This window comes from Anopheles stephensi, chromosome 2 (assembly GCF_013141755.1).
Source record: "Anopheles stephensi strain Indian chromosome 2, UCI_ANSTEP_V1.0, whole genome shotgun sequence".
Classification (NCBI taxonomy): domain Eukaryota; kingdom Metazoa; phylum Arthropoda; class Insecta; order Diptera; family Culicidae; genus Anopheles; species Anopheles stephensi.
The window spans coordinates 55,549,410-55,573,698 of record NC_050202.1 but is presented as its reverse complement, the minus strand read 5'-3'; the positions used below and the strand labels follow the sequence as shown (position 1 = coordinate 55,573,698).

The following is a 24,289-nucleotide window of genomic DNA, read 5'->3' as shown; positions in this document are numbered from 1 at the left end:
AAAGGGATGAAAGTGCATTAGCATAAGTGAATAATTACTTGTCACGCTGCTGCAGAACTGCTTGGCGTGTTATTTAACACCTTTTTACATAACCATCGGTAGGATTAGATATGCAAAGTGTTGCCCGGCCTGCAAAGTGGGACGCAATTATTATTCACCGCAGTCCCCGCTAAGATAATATCCTTTGCGGTGAAGGGTAAAATCGGTTCTAATCGTTGCTACCTGTACTGACCAATAATGCAGCACACACACACACACGCGCGCTTTGTGCTAGAAGATATCTGTATAAGCGGCTAGGGAATTTACTAAGAAAAGACAATCGATTTTTACACCCGTTGCTAACCATTACTTTTTTTCCGGCTATTTTACAGTTCCTACCAAACCGGCCATCTTTAGCTCCCAGCAGCTGGTGACTGGTACCGTTCCGGAGCTACCACAGGACACGGACAGTTTCAGTGAGATCGATCTGACCGCAACGAACGATCCGCAAACCTTCGCCCAACCGCCCACGATCGATTACAATCCGCTGCAGGATTTGGAAGATACGGACGGACGGGCGGGCACCGGTGGTGGCAGCCAGTTCGGAGACAGCGGCGAACCGTCGGCAGCATCGTATTTGCAGCAAACGTCGGCACTGACCGCCCAGTTTGCCGCACAACTGCCGAACGTCGCGTCAACGGTATTCTCGACCTTCAGCCGTGTCATCAAGGGCAGCTCGCCGGCCCCACCATCATCATTAGCTGGGTCCGCGCACGCTAACGATCACCCGTCGGTGTACGGTGCGCAGCCGGAATTGCAAAGTACGCCCAACAATCCATACGAGCTACTACCACCGCCATCGGCAGCGTCGTTAGTGCCATTAATAAATTCATCCGCGTGCGACCCATCCGCGCTCTATCCGCCGACCGCGGTCGCACCGGACCATAGTCCACATTTGGGGGCGCAATCATCTGCAGCAGCACAGTCACCTCCACCACCGCCACCAACGTTCTACAACCCGGAACAGGTGCCATCGGCGCAACCACCGCCAACCGCGCCCGGCTTATCAAACACGTACCGATTAGGTGGAAGCAAGAAGAAAACGTATGCTCATATTCCCGGGCTAAGCACCACCGCCCACTCTGCAGGCCCGTCTGCCGCACCACCGTTGCCTACTGGGACGGTACCACCTGTGACACTACCACCAGGGCCACCGTCTTCGGCGGTACCAACATCGTTGCAACCTGCTACGACGGTGCCACCTGTGGTGACATTTCCGCCAGTATCAACCGATATCGGTGTATCGTATTCATCATCCAGCCAGCTAACGGAATCGGCTAATCAAGTTGCGGAAGAACCTCCGAAAAGCAAACCGTCTCTTTTGAGCTACCTTCCGAACAGCATCCTTGAGAAGCTTCCCAAACCGGGCGTCGGAAGTGATAAGAAGGAAGAACCATCACCACCCATCGGTGGAATATCAAGTGGTTCGATCGTCGATCAGTTTGTCGATGTCAACGCTACACTACCGGCAGCATCAGTCGCTCCACCACCGTTGAACAGTGCATCGTTCTTTGCGCCACCGCCGGTGGTTGAATTCACACAGCAACCGCCAGGTGTTTTGCAGCCACAGGCTAGTTCCTTGTTTGCAACACCCGCTCCTGAGCTAGGCGTTGAAGCGTCGACAATTGCAACTCCATCGCCAGCAGCTCCACCGCCCGCATTTTTCTCGCCAGCTCAAATACCAACCGTTCGTAACGCGCCAGTAGGCGTCAGTTCGGCGAAGAGCAATCCGTACAGTTCATCGCGTGTTGCGGGAGGTGTTGGACGGTACAAGAACCCACTCGCACCGATTGTTCCACCTGCTGCTGGATCGGTATTTTTACCCAATCAACCACCACCGTTAGCCGGTGGACAACCGGGCAAGCTACTTCCTGAAGAACCGACGCTTCCAGCAGTTGGTCCTCTGCCGAGCGTTTTTTCGCCTCAAATAGTTCCTGCACCGCCGCAGGTACCGATAACTCCGGTCTCTATTTTCAATCCCACTTCAACAGTTCCGGTAGCATCGGATAAGCAGCAAGAACTTCAGCAGTCTACATTTGGTTGGGATCCAAAGATACAGGAAAGCGGTGGTGTACAAGCTGCACCAGCTCCAGTTCCTGCACACCAAGAACCGGTGACGCCCCAATTGGTTCCAACAAATCTAGGACGCGATTCACAGCTTTTTCCAGCATCGAGTATCATTCCTGATGCGTCAGTTCCGGGAGTAAATGCTGACCATAAACCATCGTTTTCGGGATCATTTTTCAATCCGTACGCTGCACCGAAAGAGCAAGTGGACGGTCCTTCGCCTGTCCAACAACCGATCACTGTAATAGAGCCTTCGTTTTACAAACCGGAAAACGTTTCCATTGTGACATCAACGGCAACCACTGCCAGTTTCCCACAATATTCCGTTCCGCTGAGCAGTGCTGATACGGTGCGAAAGCAATTCGCTACGTTCGGTATTGGTGGAACTTCGACCGTCGAAGCGTTGCCAACGTCCATCCCATCGTTCCTTGGAACCGGTCCAGCTCCACCGATCGTCGGCAGCTCAAAACCGATCGTAGATAGTCGCTCAAAATCGAGCGAAAACGTCCTTTCGTCACCACCACGACCAAACTCTCAGCTCAGCGAACCGGCAGCAATCTTCCCTGGTTCTGTGCCTCCGGCAGACATTTTCCTACCGGATCTTTCCGGACCGCTACAAACACAGCAGAAGGAAAGGCTCAGTGCAGCGGTAGCACCAACACAGGATACGAACGGCAATAATTTGTCCAACTTTTTTGCTGGCAGCACTGCACCCGTAACTGTTCCGGTGGGGCAACAGTTTGAAGAATCGTTAACCAACGCAAATCCGATATTGCCCGCTGCAACGACGGTGTTTGCTACTCAAACGCCCGAACCAACACCAGCTATAAATCCGGTTGATTTCTTCAACAGCAATACGCTCGTTTCGCAGGAAACCACCACAGAGAGTTCAATCAAAACGGGTCAGACAATTTCATCCGTGCCTTTGTTTAACTTTTTCGGCCGTACTACCGAACCGGCTGCTCCTACTCCTCCGGTAGCGACACCAGCTAGTGGTGTAGTAGCTCCAGTCGAAAAGCCATCAGTTCCGGTAGTTACTTTAGATCCGGCCAACGAGAACCAACCGGATTCGGCGAAAGAGGCGATCGCTATCACCGATCAAGCTGTCTCACCATCTTCCGTATCGAACGTTAGCAGTTTTAGCAACCTAAACGATCGTTACGAAGAGGAGCAAGGTGACCAGGAAGCGGCTCGCATTGAGAACGCTTCCAACGAACCCATATTCAGTAGCGATAATCTGTTCGATTTTAAGTCGTCCGCCTATCGGGACGGTGGACTTTACTCGCGGGATACCAACCGTACCTACGACACGTACGACGGAAGCAGCAGCATGGCAGCGATGGCTACCACAAGTGTCGGTGCACAGGATGGCACCACGACGAACACCGGCACATCGATAGCGGAATCGAGCACCACCAATATCGCCTACCGTCCGACATACAATCACTGGTTTTATCGGCGCGAGGTGGAAGGCAAAAGTGTATGGTCACCGTTCACCATGGCCGATTCGATGGCACTCGAGGACGGGTGGACGACGCTGGTGGCAAGTGGGGACGGTGAGCCGGAAAACGACAGCAATCCGTCGCCGGTGATTGTCCACACCGACGGTGGACGGTACGATGTATCGATCAAGGAACGGACCCGCACTCCGGTGTACTGGAAGGGTCCGGCGAACGAGGTTCGCCGATGCTCGTGGTTCTACAAAACGGTTGACTCGCGGTTCGTACCGTACGAGGAGGAGGTGGCCGATCTGCTCGAACGAGAGTACAAGGAAGCGGCCACCACGGGCGAATGGCACCGGCGTGTTACGATCCCGAACGGTGAAACGGTCGTGTTTCATGGACCGTCCGTTATCGTGCACTTCCTGCAGACACAAAATCCGGACACTTGGGGCGGTGGTAGCTCTCCGGTTCCCTCCACCACGAACCGGCCGCGGGTGGTGAAGCGTGGCATCGACGAGTTTAACATTGACGACGATGAGCCGGAAAAGATCGATCATTTGCTGTTCATGGTGCACGGTATCGGTGAGGCTTGTGATTTGCGGTTCCGGCGCGTTGAGGAGGTAGTGGACGAGTTCCGAAGCATTTCGGCCCAGCTAGTGCAAAGCCACTACCGCTCGTCGTTCGATCGGGGTGATGTGGGACGTGTCGAGATTCTACCGATCTCCTGGCACGATGATCTCCACTCGGAAGAGTCCGGTGTGGACGAGAAGCTAAAGTCGATCACGCTTCCCTCGATCCCGAAGTTGCGCCACTTTACGAACGATACGCTGCTGGACGTACTGTTCTACACCAGTCCAATGTTCTGCCAGAGCATTATCGACGCGGTGGGCAAATCGTTGAACCGGCTGTATGCGATGTTCTGCCAGCGCAATCCAACGTTTAGCGGGCGCGTTTCGTTGGCGGGCCATTCGCTTGGCTCGCTGATTCTGTTCGATCTGCTGTGCCACCAGAAGCGGGTGGAACAGAGGCAACCGAGCGAGCCGGAAAATTCGGTAAGTTTTCGGTGGGCGGATACAAAATCCCGATGGTGTCTGCAATAACTCTTGTTTTTGGACTTGGTTTTAGGAGAACCCAGATGATGATTCTGTATCGCCGCTCACACCACACCATGCCGTCGCCAAGCATCGGCCACTGGTGCGCAAGTGCTCGCAGCAAATCAACTACGAAGTGGGACCAGCCGGTACCGGCCAACCGTACATCACCTACCCGCAGCTAATGTTTCAACCAAAAATGTTTTTCGCACTCGGCTCACCGATCGGCATGTTCGTGACGATACGCGGAATCGATGCGCTGGGCCTGGACTTTAAGCTACCGACGTGCGACGGGTTCTTTAACATCTTTCATCCGTACGATCCGGTGGCGTACCGTATCGAAGCCCTCGTCAACCCGGAACTGAGCACTCTGGCGCCGGTACTGATTCCCCACCACAAAGGCCGCAAACGGATGCATCTGGAGCTGAAGGAGACGGTGATGCGGGTCGGTAACGATTTGCGACAACGCGTAACGGACGTGTTCCGCAACACGCTGGACACGGTGTATGCGCTGACGGCGATGGGCACACGGCCGGACTCGAAAGCGATACAAAAGGAGGTCGATAAGGTGTTGCAGGATCAGTTGAAGTTTGAAGCAACCGGGTCGACCTCGAACCTGTCCGGAACGAGCGATGTCGATAGTGGCGAGACGAACCTTCCGCTGGGAAAGCTTAACCAATCGCGGCGTGTCGATTACGTGCTGCAGGAGGCACCGTTTGAATTCATCAACGAGTACTTGTTTGCGTTGACTAGTCATGTGTGTTACTGGTAAGTATGATTGAGAGGTGGAAATGTGCTTAAGGAGGATTAAGCTTGATCTGCTTGCTTATTCACAGGGACTCCGAGGACACGATGCTATTTCTGATGAAGGAAATCTACAGCAGTCTTGGCGTACAGACGGACCATCAAGTTCCGCAGCAGACGATGACGATCGAGCGACCAATGGCCGGCACCAGCCCGGTCGCGGGCGCTTCGTCCTGCTCGTTAAATAGCAACTACAATCTTTTCCCACACGACGTGCAGCCGTCCCGCGAGGGTCCCGACAACCGGCTATAGTTTCCGGGAGCGTGTGAAAGAGTGTGATGTAAATTCCGATTGTCTGACACACGGGCCTTAGGCCATCCGCGGCTGGTCGTATCCTTAGCTAGTGGCGTAGTTCGCGTTTTAAGTGGTCCTTATTTAAGCTAATTTTAATACCGATTGCACGATGGTAATTTAGATTCTGTTCTTAGCAGGCAGTGATTCTATTATCCGCGCTTTAATTGTTTCGTTTCCAGATTGTTTGTTTGTTTTTATCTGATCACAAATCGTTTAGTCACAGCTTAGCAGATGTACGAAAACTTAATATATCAGCGTACATTGTACCGTGCTAGGTTAGGCAAAAATAAAATGTAGCATGAAAATTTGAATTTTAAGGTGAGTATTTTTCTCTCTCGTACGCTCGCACGTGCCTCATACTGAGAAGCTTAACAGCTGTGAGTAGTGAGGAACAACTCGCTAATTCGAGTAGTGAGATGAGTTAGGTTTCTCACCACTGTGAAAGCTCGTCTCACCAAAGGCTTACAGAGACAGCGCACGATAGGAACGTCTCATAAAAATACATAATAGTCCAATTTGTCAGCCGGTGACCTTGCTCCGTCCAATTCTCTATTCATTACGCGCACACAAACAACTCTTCAGACACTTTATTAGTACAGGAGAAATCTTTATTGGTACATCAATCCGTAGCTTTTACCCGCTCCGGCAATCAAATCTTTAGCTGTGCCGACTTGGTAACGACCTTGTCACCGTAAAGTGCCACAATCGGGTTTACTTCCTCGTTCACAAACTCGACCACCTGATCGGCGGCCCGACCGGTGAACGTTTTCGGATCCAGTATGCTGCCGAGCTGGCCAAGAATCGGTGCAAAGTACGGATCGGCCCGGATGCGCTCGACCAGATCGTTATCCTTGCCGTGCTGTTTCACCTGTGCGCCGGCTTCGTGCGAGAGCACCCGAATCTTCTCGTGGCAAACCTGACGATCGCCGCCCGCCTTTACCATCGCCATGATGACGTTCTCGGTCGACATGAAGGGCAGCTCCTGTGCAATGTTACGCTCGATCACCTTCGGATACACCACCAGACCCTGGGAGATGTTCAGCAGCGTCAGCAGGCAAGCGTCCGCGGACAGGAACGCCTCGGACAGCGTTAGCCGTCGGTTGGCCGAATCGTCCAGCGTACGCTCGAGCCACTGTACGGCCAGCGTGTTGGCAGCGTTCGCTTGCAGCGTAATCATGTGCCGGGCCAGCGCACAGCAACGCTCCGAACGCATCGGGTTGCGTTTGTACGGCATGGCCGAACTACCGATTTGGGTCTGCTCGAACGGTTCCTCCAGCTCCTTGCGCGAAGCGAGCAGCCGCAGATCGGAGCACATCTTGTGCACGGTGGCACCGAGACTGGCCAACGCGGACACAATTTCCAGATCGACCTTGCGCGAGTACGTCTGACCCGTGACGGCATAGTACCGCTCGAAACCGGCCAGCTTGGTGACGGTTTGATCGAGCTGCCGAACCTTCGCACTATCGCCGGCAAAGAGCTGCAAAAAGGAGGCCTGCGTTCCGGTTGTGCCCTTCACACCGCGGAAACGCAGATTATCCCGACAGTTGCGCAGTGCCCGTTCGTCCATCAGCAAATCCTGGATCCAGAGCGAGCAACGCTTACCGACCGTCGTTAGCTGGGCCGGTTGCAGGTGAGTGAATCCTAGCGTAGGCAGATCGCGATACTGCATGGCAAACTGGGCCAGCTGCTTGATGACACCGACCAGCTTCGGTAGCAGCTGGTCGAGCGCTTCCTTCAGTATGAGCAGATCCGTATTATCGCCCACAAAGCAGGAAGTGGCGCCGAGATGGATGATGGGAGCGGCCAGGGGACACTGTGCCGCGAACACGTGCACGTGCGCCATCACGTCGTGACGGGTGAGCGCTTCCTCGGCGGCAGCCGCCTTAAAATCGATGTCTTCCACATGCTTTTCCATCTCCCGGATCTGGTCGTCCGTAATGTCTAAACCGAGCGCCTGCAGAAACAGCACAAATTAGGCTCATTGTTTGTGAAGGTCGCAAACCAACAACATACCTTTTCGGCCTTGGCCAACAGAATCCATAGCTTACGCCAGGTGGAAAACTTGTGCTGATCGCTGAACAGATATTGCATTTCCTTGCTCGCATACCGAGTGCTGAGCGGCGAACGGTAGCCACGGAATTCCGTATTCACTTCAGCCATCTTTCGGTACGGTTTGGGTGTAGAACAAAAATGCCGGGAACAAACCACTCACTGGTACGGGCAGACTCTTCTTCAATGGACTGGATCGTTCGATCGCTGATCGTACACTGTTGGTAACTGACTGTGGCCGCGTCACGACGTCCCAATCGCGCGGATCTGATAAGCCGACGAGGTCTTACGTACGGGCGCAAGGACTTCTGGTTGCCGCGGTTTGTTGTTTTGGGGGCCCTAGTGATAAGGGTGAAATTGCGTAAAGAAAACACATGGCATGGTTGTTTACAATGTTTCTGCTCATCTTGTTTTTGTTATTCTCACCGATTCGGAATGTAGTGAGGATGTGAGTGAGTTTGGAAAAAGGAGAAGGTTGTGCTGTATTTTTTAGGGCAAAAAAAACAGAAAAACAACGCGAACAAAGTCTTCGATAACGAAACTTTGCTCGTTTTTACCGCAATTTAGCAATTTTTTTGTAAATTTATTAACGACATTTTTGATTAGATTGTTGTACTGTCAAATTAGGTTTATGGAAGCGGGTTGTGTACTTCAAACTCTGCGACAGGGTGACTATGGTAAATCCTTTCCATATTTTTTCACTGAAAATTTCAATTTGTTATTACAAATCTACTTAAAAATTCGGGTTTTATAGGTAGAAGCAATGTTAAAGGAATAAGAAACACAAACAATGGGTCGATCGATCCGATAAAAATATAATAAGTAGTGAAACGAACAATTAATTTGGCATCGTTGTAGGAGACACCCTGTGCTGCCTGCTTGTACGCAAGTTTGAATGCTTCTTCACAATTCGTTATGGTTCCTTTCGGAATTGATAAACGATGGGTATTTGGCGCAATATTTTAGACTGTTTTTTATTAATAACAATGAAAGTACGAAAAAATTCTGCTAGCTAACTGAACTGCATCTGCTTGGCATGATAGAATTGTCTAAACCTCATAGCCGGAAAGTCAGTCCTGCGTACGGGAGTATCCTTCGATTGATACTCGGTACTTGGTCTTGTCTGCGAGGTTTGGGCCAGACATTTCTCGCCTCCTTTACTTAGCTTACACGTATTTTAATTTCCAATGATGGTCTGGACGGGATTTGATACACGTTCCGGTTGTGACGAGAGAACCATAACCGAACAAAACTAATCGCATACATAAAGCCGTTCTCCTATATTTCGCCTAAAATGTGAAGCTTTTCGTTGTCTTCTTCTTCATCCGTATTATTAGTGCAATTTTCCGTTGGTAAACATTTTGAGAATGCAGCCGACCTTGAACCACCGGTCCGGTACCGGTCAAGATAGGAAATGATTTGTCAATGGACGCGGACGACCACCCACACACACACACACGCACACACACCCGCGTAGAAATCTGCTTCAATTTTTTGTTGGCTTCTTCCTCCCCTCCTCCAACCCCTCTTGCTCGCATCAGTGGCGCAACGGGGGGTGTCGCCGTGGTAATACCGCGGCTCGTAATACCCATATTTGGGGTCGCCGGTACGGGCAAGAGAAATTTCTCCGAAGGCTCCTTCTATGGCCATGCGCATCGGCGGTTCCAGAACAACTGCGTGGCAATCAATCGTCAATCGATACGATGTAACTAACCTTGGGCGGATATAAAGTCAAGGGTGAGCCGGAATCAAAAGCGCGATCGTGCGTGCCATGGTGGTTCATCGGTGCTTTTCGAGATAAAGCTTGAAACCATTGTCGTGCACAAGAACTGAACCGCTCACTTCCGCACTTCGGTTTTGAAGCGGTCGGGCAGAAGCGATCCGCCAAACGCCAAACGGTCATTGATCCACATTACAGGTTTTAAACTCGATTTTCCACACTAAATCCCGGTGGACAGGCCGTTGCACAGGGTGCACATGTTCCGCAAAACTGTTAACGAAGAAAGACAAAAAAAAACTGTCTCCCACCCAAAAAAAAAAAAAAATTTGAAAAAACCGTTGCATGATCATTAGCATCACCAAGAGTAGCCACGAACGAAAACAAAAAGCCATGGAACGCTGATGGAGTCACCCTGTGCATACCCCGGGGTAATGGAAGCGATAAAACAAAGAAACAAGCTCCCAATCGTACTTACGGATCGCCATTCGCCGTACAAGTTCGTCGTCGTGAACTTGTCCTTGGCCGCGACCTGCGAGGGTCGTTCCGTTCCTCTACGGTTGGTCGGATGCTACCGTGCCGCGCTTTCTTCTACCGCTGGCGCTGCCGGTGGGGCGTGTGGCCGAGAAGGACGGGGACGGTGTGCAAGTGAGCGGCAAGCCATCACACATCTCACATACGACAAGTTACAATTAAGCGCGGCCAGGGTCACAGACTCCACCGTGCCTTAACCGTTGCGTTAGTGGGCATGTGTCTGCCGGTTCAGTGTACCGGCTGCACAATGGATGCTGTGCTACGTACCAAACCTGTGGCCCTGTTTTCCCTCCCGGGTCTCAAGTGCATAAGACCACGATCGACAATTTATCGCTCCACCGACGCTCGCGTGTGAGGTCACAAATGTCATCAAGGCCGTACCAATCTGCTGCCCGCCCTTTGGATAGGCCGATATGACCGCGAGCAAAAGATGATGCGAAGCGCTTGCATCTGGACGGTTCTATGGGATGGTTCGAGTGTCCGTGTGTGTGTTTTTTTTAGCGACTCGATCTTCCCAACCGCACGCCGACACCACCCTGATAAGCCAAGCTGGTCCAGCCGAGAACCAAGCTGGAACGCGCGAACAGAATCGGGCAAATGTTTTCCCACCACCACCACCAGCAATTTACGCCTGAACGGTGGAAACACACTCGGCGTGCGGAGAGACACCGACAGCGGAAAAAGGGGGGCCGAGAGGTGTTCTGGGCCGCGAATCGCATCGCAAGAAACAACGCGTGGCAGTCGAACGTTGTGTTGCGTACGGTTCGGATCATCTCGTATGGTGGCGCAGCGATCGAATCGTCGTCGTGCGCAAACCGGCGGTGTATTTGATACGCGAATTGAACGATAGCAGAGAAGGAGACATCACCCCAAAACCACCCCGTTGCAGTTGTAGTGCAATTCAAAAAAAAAAAAAAAATAGAAACCAAACGAGCGAGCAGGAACACCTTCGCCGATGACAGGAAGTTGGTCTGCCGCGGCTACTATCAGTTACAGTGAAAACAAAAGTTCAACTCCACAGTGTGGTCCGGTGCTGATTAGCAGCAGAATCGAAGACAGAGCTAGTGACGCCATTTGCACCACCTCAGTAATTTCCTACCGAGCACTAGGTCGGTACTCGGTACTAGGTGCTCCGTTACGCAATCCCTCAATCAGGCAGGCAGCTCCTTCCAAAGCAAAGGTCCCGCAGGTTGGGAAAGCCGTCGCCGCGTCGGTTGTCCGTTAGCTGCTGCCGGCGTCGTTCCTTAATTAGTTTAATTGAATCGTTTGCATAAAACTTTCTACCCAAGGCACCGCAGTGGTCGGGTGGTCGCCGCCGGAGACATTGCAGTTTTAGTCCGGGTTCGTAGTGCGTCGAGTGTCGTGAAAGTGTGGCCGCGAAAGTTCTATTCCTCACTGGTGCGGTGTGTTCCTCGGTGACGAAACCAAGATGGAGCTTTGGTTGGTGTGTTTGGGGCTGTTTCTGCGGCTGCTCAACACACTGCTCAAACCGATCGTCGCGTTCATCGGTGGCCCGAAACGGACCACCCCATTTCCGGAGATACGGAACGATATGCTCAACATACCGGCGGTCGATCTGGCGGAGCGGATACGCAACAAGGAGGTAAAGAATTTCTGCACAACCTTGACCTTAAAGGGGAGCGAACAATTAATGTGCTGATATCGATGGTATGAGCTCGTTACGGGTGCTCAACCTTTGTGCTGCTGCCTGTACGGTCAAGAAGTACAGGAGGATGGAAGTCTCGCCGAGTGGGTGACCTCAGACACTTACCGAGCCTCCCCAGGTACACGCGTTCTGATTGGTACAGCCGTTCCGTTGTTGTGTACCACAAGGAAGTTTGCTTGTTCTTGTTTACGTGTCTACCAGCGCTTCTTCAGCACCGCTAAACAGCAGTGGTATGTTTGAAGAACACCAGACAGGACAAACAAACAAGGCAAAATCGATGAAGCCTGAAGTACCACCGTCAGGTGTTTGAGTTTGAGAGCTCACACACAGAGCGGGGTTCTGGATTGGAACAATGGAATAGGAATCTGAATGGCGCTGATCAGCGCAAATTGCGTGTTTGCTTTATCGCTTCAACATCGACGCGGAATCGCGGCTTCAAACTTTTGATTAAATCAGATATCATGCTCATTAGCAAAACGGATTGATATCAATAATGGCGATTCTAGGGCGATGTTAAAAACAGTCCTTGAAAAGCATCTGTCCAGAAGCTGCCAATCCGATTGGCCAGCGATAGTGGTGTTTTACATTTAGGCAGAATTTTTACTCACCAACGTTTCTTGGGTGTATCCAGTTAAGGAAGCCAGCTGTGGCAGAGCACGATCCTCATCGAGCAAGAACAGGAAATCTCTCGCAAAACCTGTTTTTTTTCTTAGGAAAGTAAAGATGTTTCATGTTTTGTGGGACTTAACTTCTGCATACATTATTCCGTATGTTGGTGTGTGTGGGACATTGTTCATTGAAGTTGTAAAGTCTCGATTTTAATTGCGGAAACAATCAACTGCCAAAAAACAAAACAAATGGCGGCTCATATGACACACTTTTTGCTACATTCAAATCGTAACTCCTTTTAGAGAAAGAATAAGAAAGTGTGTGTGTAGAAAAGGCATCAAATGGCGACCACAAAACAAAAACTGAATGATCGCTGTGTGATGGCTTCAGTATAATAATACGCAATTAGCGCATGCCATTCTCGATAGAAAGTGAACATCCGCGGGTGTGGACCGGGATAGAAGTGCGAGATCGCAAGTTAAAGAATCGCATAAAGTTGACATACTACAGGTGGCGTCCGGAGCAAACAAACGCCGATGGCCCGCGGATTCCCTCCGACTGGCAGGCGACGACAATAAACACCTCACCGTTAAGTATGTGCGCGCCCGAAAGGTGACACAAAGATCACCGTTCGTAACGGTGGTGGGCATAATTAGTAGTGCAAGGGCCCGAGACCGTACTCCCGTCTTGGCCAGCCAACATTGACCTCATCGTCGTTCAAGTACCTGAATGTGGTGTTGGACCACGTGTGCTAAAGTAATGGTAACACGCGTGACCATTAATGAACGGATCGCAGTAAGCATTGAAACCGAAAGCCTACCATATGGCCTACTGGACTCGCTAACGCTCACTTAAAGATGGCGGCCCTCTAAGCCCACTAAGAACGCTTTTCGTTCTGGCACACCATTTCACCTACCGCACTGATCGAAACCAGTTTTGCGACCGGATTTTTAAGCCGCTTTTTTATGGATTTTTTAAGCGAAAACATCTACCATCCGATCGATTTCGGACCAAGCGAGATTAGTCAGTTGGGTTTGCCGGGCCGGACAAGACGGTCGTTGAACGGCTCGGAGATTAATGGTTGCTGAAACTGTTACCTTCAACCCGAGAGAATCTTTTTTTCTTTATACAGAAAATACGATTTGATCATATTCAGCACAGATTTTTTTCTCGCAAAGTTCACAGCATGTCCACAGTCCGCAAACCGTGTCTATTTATAAATTATGCACAGATCAACGGTTGATGTCAACTTTTGTTTTTCTTCAGCTTTCTGCCCAAAATTCAAATATGTGCAAATGAAACCGAATCTCACCGACCTTGGTGTGGTTAGCGGAAGCATACACTATAACGGAAGTTTTATGTTATGGACACACGCACACACACGCGCGTTTAACGCTGTCCCCACGTGAATCTTGATAATCCGATCCAGTTATTGGCAAGGTGGGAACCGATGCTAAATGATTGTATCCACCGAGGACCACATTGTTTGCCATCGTTCGGCGAGCTCCGGCGAACAGGCTTTCCCAGTTTTGTTGGATCGACCCCCCACACTGTGAAGAGGGCGGGGGAGTTGGTCGGAAGGGAGGGTAAGGGTAATGTACGTGAGCAAACAGTACAGAGCGGTAAATTAAATGGCCCAAAACATGCCACCGACATGGAGGCCGGATCGAACGTACGCGTGACAAAACATGCGCTCCTGTGGTCCACGTGCGTGCGCAGCACTGCATGCGTGATGATCATGGACGACTCGATTGAGCTTTTAGGTTGATCGAAAAATTTTGCGGCAAACATTATCGATAGCAATAAGAGCATTTATTTGCCAGTCAAGGTGCGTCAAGTTGCAAGAAAAGTAATTTTAAATTAAAAAAAAAATTCTCATTGTAGCCCGTAATTAATCAACTTAAAGCTCTAATGTAACTTCCACGTAGATTATGCTTCCACTTCCGTCCGGCTCTTTGTGCATTCTGTACGGTTGCTATGCCTGGGGTTGCCTGCCCCATTTGGCCTGCTTTTCTACACCACCTAATCCTAGCTTCTTCCGGCCTTCCCCTGCATAGTAACGTCTGCGGTGGCCTACTGAGCAAATCGTTAGCCGACCGATGGCGTCTAATCGCCGACCCATTAGTGTGCCCGATCAGGTACTGCGAGTGCAAATTGCGCACAGCCAAACATAAACACGGCGAAGTACGAGCGAAGCGAGCACAACGAACGACAATGACCAATTTTTGCGCAAATGCTTTTTTTTGTTCTTGTTCGCCTTTAACCGTCTCGATGTAATTGATACGTAGTAATTGATGTGTAATGTTTTCGCGTTCTGTGTGTTCGTCTCTTTGCGCAGCTTCGATCGGAGGATGTGGTGCGTGCGTACATCGATCGGATCCGGGAGGTTAATCCACTGATCAATGCCGTGGTGGAGGAACGGTTCGGTGCCGCGATCGAGGAAGCAAGGAAAGCGGATGTGCTGATCAGCGAAACGCAACCGCTGTGGCTGATCAAAAACTATCCACTGCTCGGTGTGCCGTTCACGGTGAAGGAATCCTGCGCCCTGCGTGGTGCCCCACTGACGGGCGGTTCGTTGGCCCGGAAGGGAGTGCGGGCGAGCGTGGACGGGGAGGCGGTCGCCCATCTTAAGGCGGCCGGTTGCATTCCGCTGCTCGTGTCCAACACGCCCGAGTACTGTTTGAACTGGGAATCGTACAACCATGTGACGGGCCGTACGCTGAACCCGTACGACAATCGACGGACGGCCGGTGGTTCGTCGGGCGGTGAGGGTGCGCTGATCGGTTCGGGAGCTTCGCTGTTCGGTGTTGGGAGCGATGTGGCCGGATCTATACGTGTGCCGGCACACTTTAACGGGATCTTTGGACACAAACCAACCGCAGGTAAGGCGGTGCACTGGTCTTCCAGGCCTTCTTTCGCTCACGTTAACCGCATTGTCTACCTTCAGGCGCCATCTCTATCGACGGTCACTTTCCAATGTCGACTGACGAAAAGTTTGCCCGCCTGCTGACGGTCGGGCCGATGGCACGGTACGCGAAGGATCTGCCCACGCTGCTACACATTATGGCTGGCCCGAACGCGGCCCGGCTGCGGCTTGACGAGTCCGTCCACACGAAAGACATCCGCATCCTGTACGCCGAAGATATGGGCTTCAACTTGGGTCACATCCCGGTGGACGACGACATCAAGATGGCACTGTATCGGGCGGTGAAGTACTTCAAAGGCCACGGCCTGTCGACGGAGCGGGCCGAGTTTGAGCATATGGCCGAAGGGATGGAGCTTGCGTTCAGCGTGCTGCAGTCGCTGAACGATGTGCCGAGCATCTTCCACAATCCGGACAATCCGAAAGCTACGCCCAGCCTGATGGTGGAGCTGGTACGGTGCGCTCTCGGCCAATCGCAGTACAGCCTCGCCGGTATCATGTTCTATGTGATATTCGCGCTGAAGAACTTTTTCTCTGCCGAAGCGCTCGAAAACTATATGGAGCTGGCGGCGGGATTACGCAGGCAGATGATCGTAAGTGGAGCCCTTACATTCTCTATATGTTGAAGAATGATTCCCAATTGTTCCCATCGTTTCATTCCAGGAAACACTCGGAACCGATGGTGTATTTTTCTTCCCAACCTATCCAACATCGGCCATCCGCCACTACGAATCGTTCGGCCACATTATGGGCGTTGGGTACACGATGCTGTTCAACTCGCTCGGACTGCCGGCAACCCACGTGCCGCTGGGGCTGGATCGAAATGGACTACCGATCGGGATACAGGTGGTGGCCGCACCGTACCAGGATCGGTTAGGACTTTGCATCGCCCGCGAGCTGGAGGCGGCTTTCGGTGGTTGGCAAGCGCCGAAGTGAAGCTAGGTGCCGTGGCCGGTTCCTTAAGATGTTATTTAAACGCAAAGCGGTTCAGTGAGGGAAGATTTACTAAATTCGGTTGTGTGCTGTACTTTAGCCTTTAAATTAATAAATAAATGCCCATAAGGTGGGTTGTGATTTTTTATTAACTTATTGTTGGGAAAAACTTGTTGTTTTCGTAATACAAATTAGCGTCTTTGGCTGGTTTAACAGACTTTAATTGCTTTTATGATAAGCCTTTTGCTGTGACAATTTTATAAATTATTTTATTCCATTTTCTTGAAACAAAACTTATGCCATTTTTGACAAGAGCCATTACATGAACACGGTTTGGAATTGAGGTAACATTTTTTACAGCAGAAGAAAGAAAAAATACTAATATAAACTAAACTCTACAGAATGTTGCTCCGAAATTGAATTGCATACTTTTAGGCGCTCATCAAGGTTTCTGCTTGGTATGCATCCCATTTGAATTGTTCGACTTTATTGCTCTCTCGTAAAGAATGGTCTGGCCGTGGCGGTTGCTCGAAGCATTTGCTATATTTTGGTTGGAAAAGAGAGAAGCACAACTAATGGTGAATAGATTCGTATTCGAATCACAGAACATCGCACTTTTTCTGATTCTTTTTCACATAGTTGGAGCTTATATTCTTAGATTACGATACAAGTGGGCAATAACAGCGTAACAATATTAACGTTTCAGACATTGGTGTTTATATTCTCATACAAGAGAGACGAGTTCCTCGTACTCGGTTGGTCGAGCAACCGTCGTTTCAAATATATTGCATACTGTCAGGCGTACAACTGCTCAATACTCAATGCAACTCGGAGAAGAAGACTTGTGCTCCAAAACAACTAATTAAATTCTAATTACTGGCGGCGTGATAGACAAACCGGCTCAGGTACATCGGGCCAACAACAGTTTAAATATAAATTCAGATTCTAGCGAGCGATTACCCCCTTTGTTCAAATCGTCACACCAGCGAAATGTACTCAATCAAAGTTCAACCAGTGGCGGTGACTTATCAGCCATGGTTGGGTGTTTTTTTTTCCTCCCGGTTTCGATCCTACTCCCCACAGCAACGTTTATCGGTTTACCCCTGACAAGTTCCCGAGGGTGGTTCGGTGAAGAAAGTGACTCGCCGGCTGGCTTATTGGACCTTACAGCTGATACCGCGGCTGTGATAAGAGTCGCGCGCTCGCACCGAACTACCAGGCTTCGAGCTTCATTTCATTCGAGCCCTTCGCTAGCGCCGGTAAAGTTCGTTGTCGACGCTGCCGAGGTAAACAACAAGTTCGACCGGGCCGAAGTAAACCGGGCCGTCCGTCCAGGAAAGGAAGCGAATCGGGCCGACCGTCGGTTTTTTTACCTCGGGCCGAGCCGCACTAACGATAATTAGAATTGCAACGCGCCGTCAACGCGTTCTTCCCTGCATGTGTGTGTACGTGTGTGAGTTGTGTGAAACCGCGATCTAAGTAAATCCCAGGTGTAATTTACTGTTCCACCAGATATCCCCGTTAGAACGTTTCAAGTCTATCGGGTTTCAGCTCTCGCCCTCGCAAGGAAGAGAAGGGGCAAAGGAGCTGTACGCCGGTGCAAGTGCAATTTTATTTCCCCATCATCACCGCGACACGGCTGCTGCGAAGCTCGGTTCGCTAGTTCGCGGCGAAAACCAATCATCATCGAACGACGGATTGCGTACAACCCATCGCGCCCATCAGTCGCAATGGAGCTGTTACTGAGGCTAGTCGCGCTAATCCTTCGCGTGGTCAATCTGCTGCTCGAACCGATCCTCGCGCGGTTCGGTGGTCCACCACGCACCGAACCATTTCCGGTGATTCAAAATGAGCTGCTGCGGGTACCGGCCACGGAGCTGGCCGAAAGGATACGCCAGGGCAAGGCGCGCTCGGTCGATGTGGTGCGTGCGTACGTGTTGCGAATCCGCGAAGTGAACCCGCTGATCAATGCGGTCGTCGAGGAACGTTTCGAGGATGCGCTCGGGGAAGCGGCCGAGGCGGACGAACGGGTGGCGGCGTGTGGGGGTGACCAGGAAGCGTTGGAGCAGTTGGCCAAAAGCTGTCCACTGCTCGGTGTGCCGATCACGGTGAAGGAAAGCTGCTCGGTGAAGGGACTCGCCCTGACCGGAGGTGTTGTGCGACGTCAGAACTTGACCGCCGAGGAGGATGGTGAGGCGGTCGGCAGGTTGCGGAAGGCGGGTGCGATACCACTGCTCGTATCCAACACGCCCGAGTACTGTATGGCGTTCGAGTCGTACAATAACGTTACGGGAAGGACGATGAATCCGTACGACCCGCGTCGTACTTCGGCCGGTTCGTCTGGGGGCGAAGGTGCGCTAATCGGTGCCGGTGCATCGGTGTGCGGAGTCGGAAGTGATCTAGCCGGATCGATTCGTATTCCCGCGCTGTTCTGTGGCATCTTTGGACATAAACCATCGGCAGGTGAGTTTGGGAGGGTGCTTCGAGCGAGCGATTATCTTCTGTGGCTGATAAGGCATATACGCGCGGGCGAGATACGACACCATTAGTCACCGTGTTTTGACTCACCGATCATAATACGTGCTGGCATCAGGTCTTATCGAGACCTCCAGCCGAAATGTTCTGATCGTGTGAACCCGGACACACCCTGAGTCGCCCGGTCGATCAAATCGGGAGCATGCTCGTTACTATGCAGTCACGAGAAGCTTGTACTCTCGTGTACAGAGTCGTGGGTCGCCTCAACCGCTCGCCAATCGAATGAGCGAGTACGGGGACGCAATTTAATTGACGCATTTGTAGCGTAGAAATCTTCTAGATCGGCGACTATGCTAATGTAAAAGCTTATTTATTGCGTCTGCAGTGTCCGATGTTCGACTGTGACTTCGATTCGTTCGTTGCTCGTCGGCTCAAACTTCCTGCTGTTACGGTACGGAAAAGCAGTCAAGCTTAATTACCCCTTTTGGGTTAGCAATTGCGGAAAATGGCGGAAAAATTGTGATGCAATGTAGGAACTCAAACTCCATTCTGATTCATGCCGTAATTAAATTACCGCGACGTGTAAAATGCTCACCGCAAAAAAGGCACACCTATCGCTATCGGAGGTAGATACCAAGATTGATAGCAGATAACGACGCTACTTAATGCAATGACGCACCCGGTCGCTTACTCACGTAAAGGGCCACCCGATCGATCGCATTACTATGATTAGCTGTGATTATTATTTTGCCTCAAAAGAAAGCCACCCAGAACCGCGCGACCGATCGGAAGGGTCTCGGCTCGGGTTTTGCACAATAGACAGAGAGCGTTTGTGCATGCGCGTGATGGCGTACGGCGGACAGTTTTAATACGCGCATGGAGGCGTACGAAGCTCAAGGCTAGCGCAGCACCCGCAGTGACTGACTTTCGTCCTCTGACGTGTAATTCCTGTGACGGTATTATTTATCGCCGTCGGATGGAAGTGGGTTAGCCGGACGATGTGGACTTGCGCGGTTCCATATTTTAATATGCAAAGACCATCAGCAGCGACAAGCTAGTTAGCCTATTACGTGCCTATCGGTAGGTTACATTTGTTGGAGGGCTTTGTGGGATATTATGCAGGTCATCTCCTCCTGCAGGGGGAAGGGGGGGCCTCCTAATCCGCTCGATCGCTCGAGATCGCTTTCTGACTATACTATCTCGCCTTCTCTCCTCCAGGAATCGTTTCGATCAAGGGCCACATGCCCGTCTGTACCGATGCTCACTTCGACCAGTACCTTTCGCTGGGACCGATGTGTCGTTACGCACAGGATCTGCCCCTGCTGCTCGAGATCATGAGCGGTCCGAACGCAAGCAAGCTACGCCTAAACGAACCGATCAACGTGGACAAACTGAAGATCTACTACCCGCAGAAGCTCGACCTAACCGTCAACGCCGTCCCGATAGCACCGGAGATCCGGGAATCGTTGCGCAGTGCACTGAAATACTTCCAGAACAAGGGCGTCTACACGGAACCGCTCAACTTCCGGTACTTCTGTGACAGCATGCAAATAGCTTCAAACTCACTGCAAACACTGAAGGACGTACCGAACGTGTTTGCGTCCCCGAAACCGAACCTGTTCTGGGAGCTGGTGAAGGTGGTGGTGCGCCAGTCCGAGCACACTTTCGCTACGATCTTCATGTATCTGCTGTCCGCGTCGAAAGCTACCGTGAACGAGAAGAACCGTGCCCGGTACCGGCTGATGGAGGCCGAGCTGAAGCAGGAATTCACGGTGAGTGGGCAGCAACTGGGGTTTTCGGCGATCCTTGGGTGGATTTGTTTTCTAACCAATTCTATCTCTCTCTCACACACCCACTCTTAGGATAAGCTTGCCACCGACGGTGTATTTCTGATGCCATCGTTCCCGAAGCCAGCTCTGCGCCATTACGAATCCTTCGGTCACGTCACCGGCTTTATGTACACGATGATCATCAATGCGCTCGGATTTCCTTCCACGCAGGTGCCGCTCGGGTTCAACCGCGATGGTCTGCCGGTCGGTATACAGGTGGTGGCCGGACCGAACCAGGATCGACTGTGCTTGGCCGTGGCGCAAGAGCTAGAGAAGGCGTTCGGTGGTTGGAAATCGCCGAAGTAATTAGCTAGCCGTACAATACACTGAGGGGTCTGAGGGTTCGCGGGACATCCAGCTTGGCTGGCGCTGACGATGGGAGAATCAAGATGGGGAAGGGCATAAGGAACAATGACATCCGATACCGTGTGCTTGCTTTCGACCGGAACATTCCAACTCCATTTTCCATGCGTTTGTGGGCAGTTGGTGACGTGCATGCGTAAGGCGACGCACAGTGTCTACCGAGCCAGACGGACTGCTGTGCCAAAGTTGTGACCGAAATTTCTTTGTGAGAGAGTGTGTTTTTTATAGTAAAATAAAGCTGTTAATAGTGGATAAAAAGTATTGGTAACATCAATTAATTTTGAGGTTTGAAGATAGCTCCATCGTAATTGAAATCTCCTCTTCCAAATAACTCAAGATCCGGTCAATATATCACTTATCGATCAAGTAATACTTTAATTAAGTTTTATCAAAAGATTCCTACAATTTTCATATCTACAAATTGTTTCGCTACAGTGTTCTCCCAAAAACCGGTTCCATAGAAAACGCTCCGGTAAATACTATTGCACCCTGCCTCAACGTAAAACCTTACCTTTGCCTCGCCGTCTGCCGTCCGTGGCGGAGGATGTTGTAAGGATTCCTCACCGTTTCATTGATGGCTCCGTCCATCGAGCGGCTCCATTACCGAACCCATCGTACATCGGCGACCACCCTCGGTCGGCTCTGGTTCCGCCAGTCGGCCGGTGAGGCTACAGTCAGCCCGACTGTGTGACCAGCGTTTTGATGCAATTTCTTCGGCGCAAAACCCACCAAAACTGTGCAGCAGAGCTCACCAGCAGTGTGAGCCAGTGAGGTTAAGGATTATTATGGCAGTGCAGTGTCATCTGGTCGCTGGTGCATTCTAGTCATGGCGTTCCAGGGTTACAGTTCGTCGGATCAGTTACTGCATCGCCAGGGGGAACGGATGTTCGGGGGGATGGGGCTCGGCAGCACCCGCCGGTTGTCGCTATTCTTCGCCACGCTCTGTGTGGTCGATCTGTTCGGTGTGTTTCCGATCGTCGCGCTGCCAAAGTCGATCATTTCCTGCGGATTGTACGGTATACCGTTGGTGCTGTTTGTGATTACGCTGCAGATCTACACCGCGGTTGTGCTGGGGCGTTGCTGGACGATTGCCGAAAAGCTGGACCCATCGATAGTGGCTAAAAATCGATACCCGTATGCAGCCATCGCAGAGTTTACGTACGGCAGACGGATGAGCGTGTTCGTGACGGTGCTGCTCGACCTGACCGTGTTCGGCGGTGGCATACCGAACTTGTTGGTGGCAGCACAAAATCTGCAGCTGCTTGGGGCGCGTGTCAGCGAGGGCAGGTTTGAGATATCGTTCTGCTACTGGCTGCTGATTATAGGACTGTTCCTGTGTCCGATCATGTGGTTGGGGAGTCCGAAAAATATGCGCACCCTGGCGAGTGTCTCGGTGGTGGTTTGTAGCAGTGTGGCCATCCTGACGTGGATCTCGATCGGAGGGGATCGCTCGGGAAGCTTCACACCGTTCAAAGACATTGCGCTCGGGCTGCCACCGTTCGTCCAGCTACTGAAAGCGTACGGTATAATAGCGTTCCAGTTCGATATTCATCCGATGCTGCTGACCATCCAGGTAGACATGCAGCACAAACGGCAAATCGGGAAGGCGGTACTGTATGGCATCCTGATCACGTGCAGCCTATCGGTGGTTACTACCTTCCTGACTGCCTATCGGTACGGCATGGATGCTACGAATAACGTGCTGCAGATTTTACCCCGAAGCTGGTCGCTGTACATGACCATCCTGCTGGTCACTTTGCAGCTGTGCCTATCGAGCGCCGTAGGCAACTCAGCGTTATTTCAGCACATTGAAGATCTGCTCGGAGCTTCGCGAGGTAATGCAACCGCCATCACTACCCTAGGCTGTCTATCTCTAGGTCTGGTTTTTTTGTTTCCGTTACAGATTTTACCATTAAAAGATGCATCATAAGATCAACGCTGGTATGGCTGGGGGTTTTAATAGCGGAAATCTTACCCCGGTTCGACCTGGTAATGGGTATCATCGGTGGAACGCTAACCGGACCGCTAATCTTCATTCTGCCTCCCCTTTTCTACCAACGCATGCTGGAGCTGGAGAAGATCTACAGCCAGGAACTGAAACGATCGTACTCGACCGATTCGTCGCAAATATCAGAGGATCAATTCGAGGATTCGGATATCGAAACGATTAGCGGTTCACGGCGCAGTTGGTACGGTTCAATTGGATCGCAAGGATCGGCATTGTCCGTGGCTAAAATACGAGATGGTGTCAAAAAGTGTATGGACGTGTTGGCCATTCGTTGCAGGCAATTGTGCCACTTCATGTACAGCGATTGCATTCTGGCGGGATCGGTCATTGTGTTCGGAATAGCAGCAACCTTAGCGTCCACGTACTATAACATGTTCGATGTGCGTGAAACGCAGCTATGGTTTTCATGTCTCAGTACGTGGCGTCGATGAGCAGGTGCTGCGATGCACATTTTGTATATCAAATTAGGCGGAAAGGAGAAAAAAGTTTTTGAAGCACAGGACGAAAAAGCCTGTGGTTCGATTATCATGCTTAGTAGAGGTTGAAATAACAATTTATGCATACATATACATTGAATAAATGACTAATAAGACTTATATGGGTGAGGTTTTGATCATTTAAGAGATCTACTTGTGTAAAACCTCAATGGAAATAAAATTCTTCAAAAGAATATAATTTTCCGTTTATTTCTTCAGCTGAGAAGTTTTAAAAAAGTAGGCACGGATAATCGAGCAATGTTTTCGCCCTACTGTTCGCCCCGTTCATCCAATTTCGCCCGGCTGTCAGTTTCTCAAAATGTAAACAAACGTGTTGCGACAACAAACACGCGGCTTTTGTAATTGTGTCGGTTTTGTTGGACCAGCGAGTGAAAGAATTGCATTGCAAGTGCTCAGAACACCAAATCATGGATCCCGGTTTCTGTCCCGATTGTGGTTCAGTGTTACCACCTCTAAAATCGTTGAAAAAAGTGTGTTGCTATAACTGCAACGGTGAATTCGACGCTTCAGGTGAGGAATGCATTGAAGCTACATCTGCCCGTTCGAACGAGCTGACCTGTTTTTGTACGTACATTCGCAGCGTTTGGAACGATGGAGTCAGAGTATACGATTCATTTCAATTCGTATGAAAATAAAAAATTAGATCAAGCAGAGCGTGGCGAAGAGGGAGCAGCGGACGGACCGGTTGTGAATCGACAATGTCCGAAGTGTGGCAACGATCAGATGTCGTACGCCACCATACAATTGCGTTCGGTGGATGAAGGTCAAACCGTATTTTTCACATGTACCAAGTGCAAGTAAGTGTTGGCAAATGATCGGGAAAATGCTTCATAGCGATTAACGATGCATCGTTCTTTTCCAGGTTCAAAATGTCGGAAAATTCATAGGTTGTAGTTATGCTGTTCGTTTCAACAAGGATAATAATGTGTACATATATTGAAATGCTGTT

The 24,289-nt window shown here is 50.9% G+C and overlaps 6 protein-coding genes across 7 annotated transcripts in view; 5 read left to right on the top strand and 1 right to left on the bottom strand.

The window, feature by feature from the left end:
• The window catches only part of LOC118502834 (nascent polypeptide-associated complex subunit alpha, muscle-specific form), a 40,767-nt gene extending 34,719 nt beyond the window's left edge, over positions 1-6,048 (top strand). For both annotated transcript variants that reach the window (XM_036035510.1, XM_036035511.1), the window contains exons 2-4: positions 372-4,600; positions 4,674-5,407; positions 5,476-6,048. In XM_036035510.1, coding sequence (XP_035891403.1) covers positions 372-4,600; positions 4,674-5,407; positions 5,476-5,695 — 5,183 coding nt within the window. In that variant the 3' untranslated portion in view covers positions 5,696-6,048. The remainder of the gene's footprint in view (positions 1-371; positions 4,601-4,673; positions 5,408-5,475) is intronic.
• Positions 6,049-6,320: 272 nt separating this feature from the next.
• Positions 6,321-8,406, bottom strand: LOC118502863 (adenylosuccinate lyase). The gene is made up of 3 exons (XM_036035571.1): positions 8,213-8,406; positions 7,751-8,125; positions 6,321-7,691 (listed from the first exon to the last, which is right to left on the bottom strand). The coding sequence occupies exons 2-3, from the start codon at positions 7,895-7,897 to the stop codon at positions 6,387-6,389; spliced, it is 1,452 nt and encodes a 483-aa protein (XP_035891464.1). The 5' UTR covers positions 7,898-8,125; positions 8,213-8,406; the 3' UTR covers positions 6,321-6,386.
• A 2,182-nt stretch (positions 8,407-10,588) lies between these two features.
• Positions 10,589-16,320, top strand: LOC118502860 (fatty-acid amide hydrolase 2-B-like). The gene is made up of 4 exons (XM_036035568.1): positions 10,589-11,640; positions 14,651-15,194; positions 15,260-15,828; positions 15,899-16,320. The coding sequence occupies exons 1-4, from the start codon at positions 11,467-11,469 to the stop codon at positions 16,169-16,171; spliced, it is 1,560 nt and encodes a 519-aa protein (XP_035891461.1). The 5' UTR covers positions 10,589-11,466; the 3' UTR covers positions 16,172-16,320.
• A 1,017-nt stretch (positions 16,321-17,337) lies between these two features.
• Positions 17,338-21,096, top strand: LOC118502859 (fatty-acid amide hydrolase 2-B-like). The gene is made up of 3 exons (XM_036035567.1): positions 17,338-18,631; positions 19,862-20,415; positions 20,506-21,096. The coding sequence occupies exons 1-3, from the start codon at positions 17,899-17,901 to the stop codon at positions 20,776-20,778; spliced, it is 1,560 nt and encodes a 519-aa protein (XP_035891460.1). The 5' UTR covers positions 17,338-17,898; the 3' UTR covers positions 20,779-21,096.
• A 119-nt stretch (positions 21,097-21,215) lies between these two features.
• LOC118502862 (proton-coupled amino acid transporter 3) lies at positions 21,216-23,441 on the top strand. Its single transcript, XM_036035570.1, has 2 exons — positions 21,216-22,670; positions 22,739-23,441. The coding sequence occupies exons 1-2, from the start codon at positions 21,662-21,664 to the stop codon at positions 23,272-23,274; spliced, it is 1,545 nt and encodes a 514-aa protein (XP_035891463.1). The 5' UTR covers positions 21,216-21,661; the 3' UTR covers positions 23,275-23,441.
• Positions 23,442-23,640: 199 nt separating this feature from the next.
• On the top strand, positions 23,641-24,276 carry LOC118502900 (DNA-directed RNA polymerase I subunit RPA12). Its single transcript, XM_036035622.1, has 3 exons — positions 23,641-23,850; positions 23,921-24,137; positions 24,203-24,276. Exons 1-3 carry the CDS (start codon positions 23,748-23,750, stop codon positions 24,225-24,227), a joined length of 345 nt encoding a protein of 114 aa, XP_035891515.1. The 5' UTR covers positions 23,641-23,747; the 3' UTR covers positions 24,228-24,276.
• Positions 24,277-24,289: the final 13 nt, after the last annotated feature.